Raw genomic sequence first — 17238 nt, 5'->3', positions numbered from 1 at the left:
ACCATGGAAAGCTGTGTAGGTATGTATATTTGCGTGTGTGGACGTATGTATATACATGTGTATGGGGGTGGGTTGGGCCATTTCTTTCGTCTGTATCCTTGCGCTACCTCGCAAACGCGGGAGACAGCGACAAAGCAAAAAAAAAAAAAAAATATATATATATATATATATATATATATTTTTTCTTTTTATACTATTCGCCATTTCCCGCGATAGCGAGGTAGCGTTAAGAACAGTGGACTGGGCCTTTGAGAACATCCTCACCTGGCCCCCTTCTCTGTTCCTTCCCTTGGAAAATTAAAAAAAAACAAGAGGGGAGGATTTCCAGCCCCCCGCTCCCTTCCCTTTTAGTCGCCTTCTACGACATGCAGGGAATACGTGGGAAGTATTCTTTCTCCCCTATCCCCAGGGATATATATATATATATATATATATATATATATATATATATATATATATATATATATATATATATATATATATATAAATAAAGTGCATAAGACAAGGGAGCAAATGGGAACTTCAGTGAAGGGCACAAATGGGAAGGTGATAACAAGTAGTGATGATGTGAGAAGGAGATGGAGTGAGTATTTTGAAGGTTTGTTGAATGTGTTTGATGATAGAGTGGCAGATATAGGGTGTTTTGGTCGAGGTGGTGTGTAAAGTGAGAGGGTTAGGGAAAATGATTTGGTAAACAGAGAAGAGGTAGTAAAAGCTTTGCGGAAGATGAAAGCCGGCAAGGCAGCAGGTTTGGATGGTATTGCAGTGGAATTTATTAAAAAAGGGGGTGACTGTATTATTGACTGGTTGGTAAGGTTATTTAATGTATGTATGACTTATGGTGAGGTGCCTGAGGACTGGCGGAATGCTTGCATAGTGCCATTGTACAAAGGCAAAGGGGATAAGAGTGAGTGCTCAAATTACAGAGGTACAAGTTTGTTGAGTATTCCTGGTAAATTATATGGGAGGGTATTGATTGAGAGGGTGAAGGCATGTACAGAGCATCAGATTGGGGAAGAGCAGTGTGGTTTCAGAAGTGGTAGAGGATGTGTGGATCAGGTGTTTGCTTTGAAGATGTATGTGAGAAATACTTAGAAAAGCAAATGGATTTGTATGTAGCATTTATGGATCTGGAGAAGGCATATGATAGAGTTGATAGAGATGCTCTGTGGAAGGTATTAAGAATATATGGTGTGGGAGGCAAGTTGTTAGAAGCAGTGAAAAGTTTTTATAGAGGATGTAAGGCATGTGTACGTGTAGGAAGAGAGGAAAGTGATTGGTTCTCAGTGAATGTAGGTTTGCGGCAGGGGTGTGTGATGTCTCCATGGTTGTTTAATTTGTTTATGGATGGGGTTGTTAGGGAGGTGAATGCAAGAGTTTTGGAAAGAGGGGCAAGTATGAAGTCTGTTGGGGATGAGAGAGCTTGGGAAGTGAGCCAGTTGTTGTTCGCTGATGATACAGCGCTGATGGCTGATTCATGTGAGAAACTGCAGAAGCTGGTGACTGAGTTTGGTAAAGTGTGTGAAAGAAGAAAGTTAAGAGTAAATGTGAATAAGAGCAAGGTTATTAGGGACAGTAGGGTTGAGGGTCAAGTCAATTGGGAGGTAAGTTTGAATGGAGAAAAACTGGAGGAAGTAAAGTGTTTTAGATATCTGGGAGTGGATCTGGCAGCGGATGGAACCATGGAAGCAGAAGTGGATCATAGGGTGGGGGAGGGGGCGAAAATTCTGGGAGCCTTGAAGAATGTGTGGAAGTCGAGAACATTATCTCGGAAAGCAAAAATGGGTATGTTTGAAGGAATAGTGGTTCCAACAATGTTGTATGGTTGCGAGGCGTGGGCTATGGATAGAGTTGTGCGCAGGAGGATGGATGTGCTGGAAATGAGATGTTTGAGGACAATGTGTGGTGTGAGGTGGTTTGATCGAGTAAGTAACGTAAGGGTAAGAGAGATGTGTGGAAATAAAAAGAGCGTGGTTGAGAGAGCAGAAGAGGGTGTTTTGAGATGGTTTGGGCACATGGAGAGAATGAGTGAGGAAAGATTGACCAAGGGGATATATGTGTCGGAGGTGGAGGGAACGAGGAGAAGTGGGAGACCAAATTGGAGGTGGAAAGATGGAGTGAAAAAGATTTTGTGTGATTGGGGCCTGAACATGCAGGAGGGTGAAAGGAGGGCAAGGAATAGAGTGAATTGGATCGATGTGGTATACCGGGGTTGACGTGCTGTCAGTGGGTTGAATCAGGGCATGTGAAGCGTCTGGGGTAAACGATGGAAAGCTGTGTAGGTATGTATATTTGTGTGTGTGGACGTATGTATATACATGTGTATGGGGGTGGGTTGGGCCATTTCTTTCGTCTGTTTCCTTGCGCTACCTCGCAAACGCGGGAGACAGCGACAAAAAAAATATATATATATATATATATATATATATATATATATATGTATTACTTATTTGTCATACACAGTTGCTGTTTTCCGCATCATTTGGTTGGTTTGCAGTTTTCTTATATGTGATTTTGAGGGGGTGGAAGACCAGGTAGGTGAAATATAGTTGAAATTGGAGAACAGGATTTGTTTACATGAGATGTTAAAGGATTATTTTTCTTCACCCAATCTAGTGCCACTTAGATTTCTGAGTAATTCCAAATGAAAGTGGGTCTACATTAGGGGTGCGTGATGTCAGTGAAGCTGTTTAATCTGTTTTTGGATACTGTGGAGATGTTATCCAACTGCCTGCTAGAAGTTACACCCTCAGAGATAATTTACCTTTGGTGAGTCTGTATTATTGAGAATACAGCCGTGTCAATGAATTTGCCACTCTAAAGAAATTCATGTTTCCCTTCCACTGGGAGAAGCACAGCCTTGAGCTGCAGGAGCCTCTGGAAAGAGATCCTGTATAACACCAGGACTTGTTCTTACAAAGTGGTCCGTTTGTGAATATAAAAAAATGAATATATTAATATACTTTGTTGCCGTCTCCCACATTAGCGAGGTAGCGCAAGGAAACAGACGAAAGAACGGCCCAACCCACCCACATACACATGTATATACATACACGTCCACACGCATATATATATATATATCTTTCTTTTCTTTTAAACTATTCGCCATTTCCCGCATTAGCGAGGTAGCGTTAAGAACAGAGGACTGGGCCTTTTTTGGAATATCCTCACCTGGCCCCCTCTGTTCCTTCTTTTGGAAATTTAAAAAAAAAAACGAGAGGGGAGGATTTCCAGCCCCCCGCTCCCTCCCCTTTTAGTCGCCTTCTACGACACGCAGGGAATACGTGGGAAGTATTCTTAATCCCCTAACCCCAGGGATAATATATATATATATATATATATATATATATATATATATATATATATATATATATATATACATGTATATATATATAAATGTATATATATATATATATATATATATATATATACATTTCAACGCATACACATATATACATACACAGACATATAAATATATGCACATGTACATAATTCATATTTGCTGCTTTTATTCATTCCCGTTGCTACGCTGCCACACATGAAATAACAACCCCCTCCCCCCACATGTGCATGAGGTAGCGCTAGGAAAAGACAACAAAGGCCACATTCGCTCACACTCAGTCTCAAGCTGTCATGTATAATGCACCAAAACCACAGCTTTGTTTCCACATCCAGGCCCCACAAAACTTTCTATGGTTTACCCCCAGACACTTCACATGCCCTGGTTCAATCCATTGACAGCACATCGACCCCGGTATACCACATCGTTTCAATTCACTCTATTCCTTGCATGCCTTTCACCCTCCTGCATGTTCAGGCCCTGATTGCTCAGAATCTGTTCCACCCCAATTTTCCACCTCCAATTTGGTCTCCCACTTCTCCTCTTTCTCTCTACCTCTGACACATATATCCTCTTTGTCAATCTCTCCTCTCTCATTCTCTCCATGTGACCAAACCATTTCAAAACACACTCTTCTGCTCTCTCAACCATACTCTTTATATTACCATACATTTCTCTTACCCTTTCATTACTTACTTGATCAAACCACCTCACACCACATATTTTCCTCAAACATCTCATTTCCAACACATCCACATTCTTCCGCACAACTCTATCTATAGGTCACGCCTTGCAACCATAAAACATTGTTGGAACCACTATTCCTTCAACCATACCCATTTTGCTTTCCGAGATAATGTTTTCGCCTTCCACACATTTTTCAATGCTCCAGAACCTTCGCCCCCTCCCCCACCCTTCGACTCACTTCCGCTTCCATCCGCTGCAAAGTCCACTCCCAGATATCTAAAACACTTCACTTCCTCCAGTTTTTCTCCATTCAAACTTACCTCCCAGTTGACTTGTCCCTCAACCCTACTCTACCTAATAACCTTGCTCTTATTCACATTTACTCTCAGCTTTCTTCTTTCACACACTTTACCAAACTCAGTCACCAGCTTCTGCAGTTTCTCACCCGTATCAGCCACCAGCACTGTATCATCAGCGAACAACAACTGACTCACTTCCCAAGCTCTCTCTTCCACAACAAACTACATAGTTGCCCCTCTTTCCAAAACTCTTGCATTCACCTCCCTAATAACCCCATCCATAAACAAATTAAACAACCATGGAGACATTACGCACCCCTACTGCAAACCAACATTCATTGAGAACCAATCACTTTCCTCTCTTCCTACTCGTACACATGCCTTACATCCTCAATAAAAACTTTTCGCTGCTTCTGACAACTTGCCTCCCACACCATATATTCTTAATACCTTCCACAGAGCATCTCCATCAACTCTATCATATGTCTTCTCCAAATCCATAAATGCTACATACAAATCCATTTGCTTTTCTAAGTATTTCTCACAAACAAAAATAAATATATGTATGTAAATATATACAAGCACATACATAAAGAAGTTTTACTTGCCTCCACTTACTTGTGGTTACATAGTGGGTGAGACATCAGCTTTTGCAAGGTTCTGCCATTGTCAATGGATGGAATAAAGTACAGTCATTTCAAAGACATTCTTCCTCGAAAAGAAGTTAATTATTTCACCACTCCTGAGTGTAGTGAAGCTCCAAGGAGTCCATAATTTACCACTCCTAAGGGTAGCAAAGCTCCAAGGAGTCCATTATTTCCCCACACCTTGGTGTAATGTAGCATCAAAGCAGCAGGAAAACCCCATTAAAGTGGTCCTAGGGTTGTTTACTAATAACAAAACACAAATGGACCCTGTAGGGGGTATGTCCATGGGGCTTGTAATCAGGGCTGGCCCTAGCCTTTTACGGGCCCTGAGCTGAGTCTCTTTTAGACGGCCCTCCACCCTTCAAACCTCCCCCCCTAAATCAGGCTCTAGGGTGTCCAAGGAGCATGATCCCAGAAATCTTTTTAAAATTTTGCATGTCCATGACAGAATTTCCTGCCTTCTGAAGGCTGCCATATAACAGTCAGTACTAAGGGACCCCCTTAGCAGTTGGAGCCCTATGCTCTGGGCATTTAGAGTGTATAGGAAAAGCCAGCCCTGCCTATACTTTATAATAGGATGGAAGGGAAGGTCAAGGTATTAGTGCAGTAAGGAGCACTTGTAAGGAGATGTCACTGTCTGTAAGGGCAAAGATAGGTGTGTTTGAAACTGTACTAGTCCTGAGAGTGGTATATGGATGGGAGTCTATAGTTCTTAATGCAGAACAATGAAAGAGAGTGGATGTGTTGGAAAGAAATGCCAGAGGCCACTGTCTAGTGTAATGTGGGATGATTGTATAAAGGAATGACAGTGTCAGAGAGAGGTGTGATGGTAAGCACACTTTTTGAAAGGACCAACCAAGGTGTGCTCAGATGGTTCAGGCATATGGAGAGAAAGAGCAATGATAGACTGTCTCAGAGGATCTATGCATCAGAAGTGGATGGAAAGGATGTGAAGGGGAGAACAAGAAGGAGATGGAAGGACAGAGTTAAAGAGGCTTTAGGATATCATGACCAGAGGCCTCGACATCTCATTATAATAGAATGAATAGGATCAGTGTGATATATGGAGGCTGAACCAGTGCAAATGAAGGAATCAAAGTTTACCTTTGAATAGGTTGTAGGGCTTGGCTTTGGATGGTAGATTTTGGTTTTGGTATGTTAAAATGACAGCTAAAGACTAATTACTGTATAGAACCTCCTTTCAGTTTTGTCAGCAACTCACCATGTGTGTATGTGTGAGTGTCTGTATGTGTGTTTCATCCACCACTTAGATTTAATATCTCTTTAGTGGTTTATCTGGCCAAAACTTATTCATTTCCCCAGCAACCAACAGCAATTTAAATTGCAGGTGATAAAATCCTTCCATGAATGATTTTAAATGACTGGAGGCTCCACAAGGTATATGGCCTAATGTTCCTATTATGAGGATAAGTGCATGTGTTAGTTTCAATATACATGTATGCTTAATGTTTGTAAAAGAATTGATAGCTTAAGGATTGTCAGCTGCATATTGTAATAAGATGATAAAATACCTGCACATCCTTTCACCTTTAGGACTTTGGGAAGTATCCATATGTGCGTCGCTTTGTTCAAGACTACATTCAAGCACTCAACAGTCAGAATGATGGACGGCGAGTTGTGCATGAATTTGTGCACAGTATGCATGGTCAAACCAGCACTTGCCCCCATCTACGAGTGTTACCAAATCTGGTGGCTGTCTGCACTGCAGCTGTTTGTATGCTGGTAGCTGAGCAGAAGGATCAAGAGCGCCTCAATTCCCTTTCCCAAACCAATGAAGATACTGCTGAAAACCTTAGCTGCTACCTGAGTGTCCTTAACAAAATGTGAGTCTGATGAAGCTTTTCATGTTCATGACAAGGAATTCTTCTCACAGCAATTCCTATTTTCATATCACATTATCCCTCTGTACAGGTAATTTCTTGTTAAGAGCTTAAATATTTCGTCATACATGTATCTACATCATACTGGCATTTATCCAATGACAACATGATAGTAAATGCCAAATTTTACCCAACATCCTTATCCCTGCATATCCTTAGTACCCTCCTCATATATATGCTCATAAATGCAGATGCTGTACTTCCTTTACTCCATCTTTCCATCACAACTTCTGTCTTCTTTTAACTCTTGTATCCCAGATCTTATGTGTATACACTTTTTTGACTCATCCTTTCCATTAATTTAATTCTCCATACTGACCCTTGCTTCTCATATGCAACCACCATGTGTGTGTTAGGTTTTACATCTGTTTTCTGACATATTCTTCTTTACTATTTTACCAAATTTTGTGCCAGGATTATATCAACTTCAAATCATAGTTTTTTAGAGCATACTTTGTTGATATGCCTTCCCAGCTTTTTATTTCTCCAGTAAGCCAACATCAGTGATAACCTTCATCTTTCCTTCATCTATTAAAAGCATCAAACAGCCACACAGCTGTAATGAGTTTTTCCCTTGACTTTAACCTCAGACAGCTCATAGCACTTACATTTGCCTTCATCTCATCACAAAACAGTTGTGTCCAATTTTAAGAGTTTTGCTCAGGAAAATTCAGCGCTTTTAATAAAATGATTCCGAAAAATTTTAGCAAATAATGAGTTAGGTATGCCAATGTAATTCCTAAGTTACTACCACAGAAATAGTTCCATGCATTATACCACACTAAATTATAAACTACACAGCTTTAAGAAAATTTTCCCATTCAGTCACCAGCTGGTGAGGATGCTGCAATCTATTCACTCTTATCAAACTAAGAGCTCAAATTTAGTTTGAAACATTAGCACAGTATCCCATTATTTTCTCAAGGTCATCATGCTTGTATCTGGCAAGGCTGTATCTTTGTCAATATGAGAAACAGAGTATCATCATCAGGTAACAAAACAGAATACAGTCTCGTCAGAGAACTTTTTGCTTCAAGGAGTCCATCGTGTCCTCACTACTAAGTGTAAATACTAGAGATACATCAAATATCTGAATTCAGAGAATCACGGATGCAGATGTGTATGCAGATATCATGCTTTTGTATTTTGCAGATGTGGATGTGAATGTCAGACTATGACATCCATGCAGATGCGGAAGTTTTCAGGATATTTTGTTACATATTTTGATAGGTTAAGAATTATTCATTCACTATAGAACCTCAATCATTTCCAAATGGCAGCTGCTTTAATTACAAAGTACTGTATGATTATAGTTTCTTATTGTTATGATGAGTTTCAGCCCCATAAGTTATGTGTTAACAGGATGCGGGACAGGGATCCAACTTGTCATGCATCCTACCAACCACTTTCCCCAACCTCCACCCTTTTGAAAATGGTTAACTTATCTACTAATCTATTAACAGCTGTCATTCAGTATTCAAAGTTCAAGATGGGCAAGTTTTTCTTCAAAAGTAAAAGTTTCTCTGCCTTTTCTGCTAAAAGTTGCTTATGTTTTGCATCATAGATCAAGCCAGCACCACTGAATTGCTGCTCACTAGGGATGCTGCTGGGGAACAGCAAATATATTGGCAAGTGACCTTCGCCATATCAGGGTAATTCTCATCTTTTCTTTCCACCATCACAAACTGTCTTCACTTGTTCCACTGACTCTCTTTTCCTTGTGATTACCTCAGTATCTTTCATTGCACTCTTCCTTGCTGCATGTGTCTCTTCTGCTCCATCTCAATTACTGGAAGCAAGAATAGAGGTCATTGCTTCATCCAATGTTCCCTAGGAGTAGGTTGTGTTAATTGTTTGTGTTTTGTCATCTTCTACGTCTTCTGGTTGGTTTATCATCTTCATTTGCCTTGATGCTCAGCTGAGTCAGCTCTTCACATAGTCTGGCAACTGATGATTTCACATGATCAGTGATGTGAGAAGAGAAAAAGAATTTACTTTTATATCTTGGATCAAGATATGTTTCAACTCTGTACAAATCTTCCCTTGCAATCCAGGAAAATCTTTTTTCAGCATCAGCTCGCATTGTTTGTTTCATGATGTTTACTACCTGTGTTGCTTTTCTATGTTGGGGTAACTCAATCATTGATTTGATATCTGGTTCAGAGCCTGAAAATGAGGTATTGATTACGTCAAAAGCTTCTAATATGCATGGCTGAAGAGTGGTTTTCAAGGAAACTACAAGAGGTATCACATCACCTACCATAGATGTTAAGTCACTTAATCTTTTTGTGATATCTTCATAAAGTTCTAGCGCTTTTGCACTTTTGCAAATTTAGTAACCATTCAGTGGTGCTGAGTTGCTTTATTTTGGAGCTGGTAGCAGCATACAAATATAGCAACCACTTTATTTCTAGTGTTCTTTTCAGCATGTGCAAAGTGCTATTTCACCTTGTTGTGGTATCATGGACAACACAGCTTGGGTTCTTGCAGCTTGTCCTGAATCATTTTAAGTTCTTCTTATGCCATCATTGAGTGATGAAAATGAGCAGCAATACTGTGACATTTAGAATTATTTTGTCTATTTCATCTTGTGATAATATTTCAGTTTAAACAATTGTATTTTATACACAAGTTAGAATTATTTACTCCTGAAAGGAACTGAGCTCTTCATATTTGCTCCAGCATCATGCAAAACACAGTGCACATTTATAACAGAAATGTCCTACTTCACCAACAAATCATCAAACTTTCTCGAAATGTACTCTCCTGTGTGTCATTCTTGTAGTGGTTCAGCACATAACACAGAGTTCATTCTTTCAAAGTCCTTATTGATAGCATGTTCAGTTAGACTCAGCAATGAAACACCTGCTGAGGTATCTGACCACACATGAGTTGTGAAAAAAATCTTGCTGTCCTGCTTCACTACATCAATCAGTCCTTTTATTTCACTGAAAACAGACTCATACATGTCATTGCATATCAATGAGCAATTAAGTTTCTCTACTTCAGCCTGTATTGTGGAGCAGCTTTAGCAATCTGTCTCATGAATCCTATGTACTCAACATGACTGATTGGTAAATCATCCATTACTAACATTTCTGCCACACACTTATGCAGCTTCTTTGATTTAAAGTTAGAAGTATTCCACAGTTTTCCACTCTAAAAATATATTTCAACATTTTTTAACTTAATGTCTGACTTCTCTTTTTGCAGAGGAGAGTCTTCTGTTTTTTAGAGTCTCCTTTAACTTTTTTCTTACTTCTGCTTCTAACTCTGCAAAGATGTAGTTCCACGTCCCTTTCGTGAATAATATTTTTTGCACAAAAGACACTATGCTAAGTTTGTTGGTTATTCCACAAAGCATTTTCATGCTTGACCATTTCTGGATACCATTGTACATAAGGAAAGAGAGTCAGTAAGGCTTGGTAAACTTAATCATTTCACTTCAAGCCATGGGAGTGACTGACACACTACCTACCCTTGAAGCAAGCTCCCCTACACTGCAGCCAGTGTGTGGTGACTCATATGACTCATGTCAGCTCCCCCACAACACTTCATCATGGAGTGATATGAAGCTCTCAGCTCTGCCAGTTCTTGTTTTTCAGTCTTCCTTTGTATATCCACCACATCCTCTTTGTGCGTGGTAAGGATGCAGATGAAGATGCAGATGCGGCTGTTTATTTCAATTGCAAGTGCAGATGCAGATATGGATGTTTATCACAAATGCGGATGTGAATGCGAATTTAAGAAATGATGCAGATGTTCCGCATAGGCAGATGCGAATATCCAATACATCTCTAGTACACACACCTTAGGGGGTTGAAGGAGCCCATGGATATTTTCAAAGGGGACTGGGGATTATATGATTATTACATGTATATATGGGATGAAGAAGTAAGATTATTAGTGAAAGAAGAGAGAGGCTTTTGGATGACTTTTGCAGGGAAATAGTGCAAATGAGTGGGAGTGGTATAAAAGAAAGGGGCAGGAGGTCAAGAGAAAGGTGCAAGAGGTGAAAAAGAGGACAAATGAGAGTTGGGGTGAAAGAGTATCTTTAAATTTTAGGGAGAATAAAAAAATGTTTTGGAAGGAGGTAAATAAAGTGGGTAAGACAAGAGAACAAATGGGAACACTAGTGAAGGGGGCTAATGGGGAGGTAATAACAAGTCATGGTGAAGTTAGGAGATGGAGTAAGTATTTTGAAGGTTTGTTGAATGTGTTTAATGATAGAGTGGCAGATGTAGGGTGTTTTGTTCGAGGTGGCGTGCAAAGCGAGAGGATCAGGGAGAATGGTTTGGTAAATAGAGAAGAGGTAGTGAAAGCCATGCGGAAGATGAAAGCTGGTAAGGCGGTGGGTTTATATGGTATTGCAGTGGAATTTATTAAAAAAGGGGTGACTGTGTTGTTGACTGGTTTGTGAGGATATTGAATGTATGTATGGTTCATGGTGAGGTGCCTGAGGATTGGCAGAATGCATGCATATTGCTATTGTACAAAGTCAAAAGGGATAAAAGTGAGTGCTCAAATTACAGAGGTATAAGTTTATTGAATATTTCTGGGAAATTATACGGGAGGGTATTGATTTAGAGGGTGAGGCATGTACAGAGCATCAGTTTGGCGAAGAGCAGTGTGGTTTCAGAAGTGGTAGAGGATGTGTGGATCAGGTGTTTGCTTTAAAGAATGTATGTGAGAAATATTTAGAAAAAACAGATGGATTTGTATGTAGCATTTATGAATCTGGAGAAAGCATATGACAGAGTTGACAGAGATGCTATGTGGAAGGAATTAAGAGTATATGGTGTGGGAGGTAAATTGCTAGAAGCAGTGAAATGTTTTCATAAAGGATGTAAAGCATTTGTACGAGTAGGAAGAGAGGAAAGTGATTGGTTTCCAGTGAATGTTAGTTTGCGGCAGGGGTGCGTGATGTCTCCATGGTTGTCAAATTTGTTTATGGGTGGGGCTGTTAGGGAGGTGAATGCAAGAGTTTTGGAGAGAGGGGCAAGTATACAGTCTGTTGTGGATGAGAGGGCTTGGGAAGCGAGTCAATTGTTGTTCGCTTATAATACAACGCTGGTGGCATATTCAGGTGAGAAACTGCAGAAGCTGGTAATTGAGTTTGGTAAAGTGTGTGAAAGAAGAAAGCTGAGAGTACATGTGAATAAGAGCAAGGTTATTAGGTTCAGTAGGGTTGAGGGACAAGTCAACTGGGAGGTAAGTTTGAATGGAGAAAAACTGGAGGAAGTGAAGTGTTTTAGATATCTGGGAGTGTATTTAGCAGTGGATGGAACGACGGAAGCGGAAGTGAGTCACAGGGTGGGGGAGGCGGTGAAGGTTCTGGAAGCGTTAAAGAATGTGTGGAAGGCGAAAACATTATCTCTTATAGCAAACATGGGTATGTTTGAAGTGGTTCCAACAATGTCATATGGTTGTGAGGCATGGGCTATAGATAGGGTTGTACCGAGGAGGGTGGATCTGTTGGAAATGAGATGTTTGAGGACAATATGTGGTGTGAGGTGGTTTGATCGAGTAAATAATGAAATGGTGAGAGAGAAGTGTGCCAATAAAAAGAGTATGGTTGAGAGAGCAGAGGAGGGTTTACTGAAATGGTTTGGTCATATTGAGAGAATAATTGAGGAAAGATTGACAAAGAGGATATATGTGTCAGAGGTGGAGGGAACAAGGAGAAGTGGGAGACCAAACTGGAGGTGGAAGGAGAGAGTGAAAAAGATTTTGAGTGATTGGGCCCTGAATATACAGGAGGGTGAAAGGTGTGCAAGGAAAAGAGTGAATTAGAACAGTGTGGTATACTAGGATCGACTTGCTGTCAATGGATTGAACCAGGGCATGTGAAGCGTCTGGGGTAAACCATGGAAAGTTTTGTGGGGCGTGGATGTGGAAAAGGAGCTGTGGTTTCTGTACATCACACATGACAGCTAGAGACTGAGTGTGAATGAATGTGGCCTTTGTTGTCTTTTCCTAGCGCTACCGCGCGTGCACTCGTATGGGGGTAAGGGGGTGCCATTTTATGTGTGGCGTGGTGGTGATGGGAATGGACGAAGGTAGCAAGTATGAATATGCACATGTGTATATATGTATTTGTCTATGTATGTATGTATGTATGTATGTATACGTTGAAATGTATAGGTATGTATATGTGTGTGTGTGGGCGTTTATGTATATACATGTGTATAGGGGTGGGTTGGGCCATTCTTTTGTCTGTGTCCTTGCATTACCTCACTAATGCAGGAGACAGCAACAAGTATGATGAATGAATAGATCTTTCTTTCTTTCATACTATTTGCCATTTCCCGCGTCAGCGAGGTAGCGTTAAGAACAGAGGACTGAGCCTCCGAGGAAACATCCTCATCCAGCCCCCTTCTCTGTTCCTTCCTTTGGAAAATAAAAAAAAAAAACTAGAGGGGAGGATTTCCAGCCCCCCGCTCCCTTCCCTTTTAGTCGCCTTCTACGACATGCAGGGAATAAGTGGGAAGTATTCTTTCCCCCCTATCCCCAGGGATAATATAAAATATATAAAGATGCAAATGAGTGGGAGATGTATAAAAGAAAGAGGCAGGAGGTCAAGAGAAAGGTGCAAGAGGTGAAAAAGAGGGCAAATGAGAGTTGTGGTGAGAGAGTATCATTAAATTTTAGGGAGAATAAAAAGATGTTCTGGAAGGAGGTAAATAAAGTGCATAAGACAAGGGAGAAAAGGGGAACTTCAGTGAAGGGGGCTAATGGGGAGGTGATAAGTAGTAGTGATGTGAGAAGGAGATGGAGTGACTATTTTGAAGGTTTGTTGAATGTGTTTGAGGATAGAGTGGCAGATATAGGGTGTTTTGGTCGAGGTGGTGTGCAAAGTGAGAGGGTTAGGGAAAATGATTTGGTAAACAGAGAAGAGGTAGTAAAAGCTTTGCGGAAGATGAAAGCCGGCAAGGCAGTAGGTTTGGATGGTATTGCAGTGGAATTTATTAAAAAAGGGGGTGACTGTATTGTTGACTGGTTGGTAAGGTTATTTAATGTATGTATGATTCATGGTGAGGTGCCTGAGGATTGGCGGAATGCTTGCATAGTGCCGTTGTACAAAGGCAAACGGGATAAGAGCGAGTGCTCAAATTACAGAGGTATAAGTTAGTTGAGTATTCCTGGTAAATTATATGGGAGGGTATTGATTGAGAGGGTGAAGGCATGTACAGAGCATCAGATTGGGGAAGAGCAGTGTGGTTTCAGAAGTGGTAAAGGATGTGTGGATCAGGTGTTTGCTTTGAAGAATGTATGTGAGGAATACTTAGAAAAGCAAATGGATTTGTATGTAGCATTTATGGATCTGGAGAAGGCATATGATAGAGTTGATAAAGATGCTCTGTGGAAGGTACTAAGAATATATGGTGTGGGAGGTAAGTTGTTAGAAGCAGTGAAAAGTTTTTATCGAGGATGTAAGGCATGTGTACGTGTAGCAAGAGAGGAAAGTGATTGGTTCTCAGCGAATGTAGGTTTGCGGCAGGGGTGTGTATTGTCTCCATGGTTGTTTAAATTGTTTATGGATGGGGTTCTTAGGGAGGTGAATGCAAGAGTTTTGGAAAGAGGGGCAAGTATGCAGTCTGTTGGGGATGAGAGCTTGGGAAGTGAGTCAGTTGTTGTTCACTGATGATACAGCGCTGGTGGCTGATTCATGTGACAAACTGCAGAAGCTGGTGACTGAGTTTGGTAAAGTGTGTGAAAGAAGAAAGTTAAGAGTAAATGTGAATAAGAGCAAGGTTATTAGGTACAGTAGGGTTGAGGGTCAAGTCAATTGGGAGGTAAGTTTGAATGGAGAAAAACTGGAGGAAGTAAAGTGTATTAGATATCTGGGAGTGGATCTGGCAGCTAATGGAACCATGGAAGCGGAAGTGAATCAGGGTGGGGGAGGGAGCAAAAATCCTGGGAGCCTTGAAGAATGTTTGGAAGTCGAGAACATTATCTCGGAAAGCAAAAATGGGTATGTTTGAAGGAATAGTGGTTCCAACAATGTTGTATGGTTGCGAGGCATGGGCTATGGATAGAGTTGTGCGTAGGAGGATAGATGGGCTGGAAATGAGATGTTTGAGGACAATATGTGGTGTGAGGTGGTTTGATCGAGTAAGTAATGTAAGTGTAAGAGAGATGTGTGGAAATAAAAAGAGCGTGGTTGAGAGAGCAGAAGAGGGTGTTTTGAAATGGTTTGGTCACATGGAGAGAATGAGTGAGGAAAGATTGACGAAGAGGATATATGTGTCGGAGGTGGAGGGAACGAGGAGAAGTGGGAGATCAAATTGGAGGTGGAAAGATGGAGTGAAAAAATTTTGGGTGATCGGGGCCTGAACATGCAGGAGGGTGAAAGGCGGGCAAGGAATAGAGTGAATTGGATCGATGTGGTATACTGGGGTCGACGTACTGTCAATGGATTGAATCAGGGCATGTGAAGCATCTGGAGTAAACCATGGAAAGTTCTGTGGGGCCTGGATGTGGAAAGGGAGCTGTGGTTTCGGGCATCATTACATGACAGCCAGAGACTGAGTGTGAGTGAATGGGACCTTTGTTGTCTTTTCCTAGCGCTACCTCATACACATGAGGGGGAAGGGGGATGTTATTCCATGTGTGGCGAGGTGGTGATGGGAATAAATAAAGCAGACAGTATGAATTATATACATGTGTGTATATGTTTATGTCTATGTGTGTATAAATATGTGTGCATTGAGATGTATAGGTATGTATATTTGCGTGTGTGGACGTGTATGTATATACATGTGTATGGGGGTTGGTTGGGCCATTTCTTTCATCTGTTTCCTTGCGCTACCTCGCAAACGCTTTGTCGCTGTCTCCCGCGTTTGCGAGGTAGCGCAAGGAAACAGACGAAAAAAATGGCCCAACCCACCCCCATACACAATGTATATACATACACGTCCACACGCACAAATATACATACCTATACATCTCAATGTACACATATATGTACACACACAGACACATACATATATACCCATGCACACAATTCACACTGTCTGCCTTTATTCATTCCCATCTCCACCTCGCCACACATGGAATACCATCCCCCTCCCCCTCATGTGTGCGAGGTAGCCCTAGGAAAAGACAACAAAGGCCCCATTCGTTCACACTCAGTCTCTAGCTGTCATGCAATAATGCCCGAAACCACAGCTCCCTTTCCACATCCAGGCCCCACAGAACTTTCCATGGTTTACCCTAGACGCTTCACATGCCCTGATTCAATCCACTGACAGCACGTCAACCCCGGTATACCACATCCATCCAATTCACTCTATTCCTTGCCCTCCTTTCACCCTCCTGCATGTTCAGGCCCCGATCACACAAAATCTTTTTCACTCCATCTTTCCACCTCCAATTTGGTCTCCCACTTCTCCTCGTTCCCTCCACCTCCGACACATATATCCTCTTGGTCAATCTTTCCTCACTCATTCTCTCCATGTGCCCAAACCATTTCAAAACACCCTCTTCTGCTCTCTCAACCACGCTCTTTTTATTCCACACATCTCTCTTACCCTTACATTACTTACTCGATCAAACCACCTCACACCACATATTGTCATCAAACATCTCATTTCCAACACATCCACCCTCCTCTGCACAACCTTACCTATCACCCATGCCTCAAAACCATATAACATTGTTGGAACCACTATTCCTTCAAACATATCCATTTTTGCTTTCATAGATAACGTTCTTGCCTTCCACACATTTTTCAATGCTCCCAGAACCTTCGCCCCCCTTCCCCACCCTGTAACTCACTTTCGCTTCCATGGTTCCATCCGCTGCCAAATACACTACCAGATATCTAAAACACTTCACTTTCTCTAGTTTTTCTCCTTTCAAACTTACCTCCCAATTCACTTGTTCCTCAACCCTACTGAACCTAATAACCTTGCACTTATTCACATTTACTCTCAGCTTTTTTATTTCACACACTTTTCCGAACTCAGTCACCAGCATATGCAGTTTCTCACCCAAATCAGCCACCAGCGCTGTATCATCAGCAAACAACAACTGACTCACTTCCCAAGCCATCTCGTCTATAACAGCCCGCATACTTGCCCCTCTCCAAAACTCTTGCATTCACCTCCCTAACAATTCCATCCATAAACAAATTAAACAACCATGGAGACACCACGCACCCCTGCCGCAAACCGACATTCACTGGGAACCAATCACTTTCCTCTCTTCCTACATGTACACATGCCTTACATCCTCGATAAAAGCTTTTCACTGCTTCTAACAACTTGCCTCCCACACAATATACTCTTAATACCTTCCACAGAGCATCTCTATCAACTCTATTGTATGCCTTCTCCAGATCAATATATGCTACATACAAA

The 17238-nt window shown here is 41.2% G+C and overlaps 1 protein-coding gene across 1 annotated transcript in view; it reads left to right on the top strand.

Moving 5' to 3' along the window:
• LOC139750831 (C-Maf-inducing protein-like) overlaps nucleotides 1–17238 on the top strand; it is a 342875-nt gene that overhangs the window by 280998 nt on the left and 44639 nt on the right. The window contains exon 7 of the mRNA XM_071665605.1: nucleotides 6528–6817. Coding sequence (XP_071521706.1) covers nucleotides 6528–6817 — 290 coding nt within the window. The remainder of the gene's footprint in view (nucleotides 1–6527; nucleotides 6818–17238) is intronic.

The sequence above is a fragment of the Panulirus ornatus genome, chromosome 10, assembly GCF_036320965.1.
Source record: "Panulirus ornatus isolate Po-2019 chromosome 10, ASM3632096v1, whole genome shotgun sequence".
NCBI lineage: Eukaryota > Metazoa > Arthropoda > Malacostraca > Decapoda > Palinuridae > Panulirus > Panulirus ornatus.
This window is presented reverse-complemented; position numbering and strand designations above follow the sequence as displayed.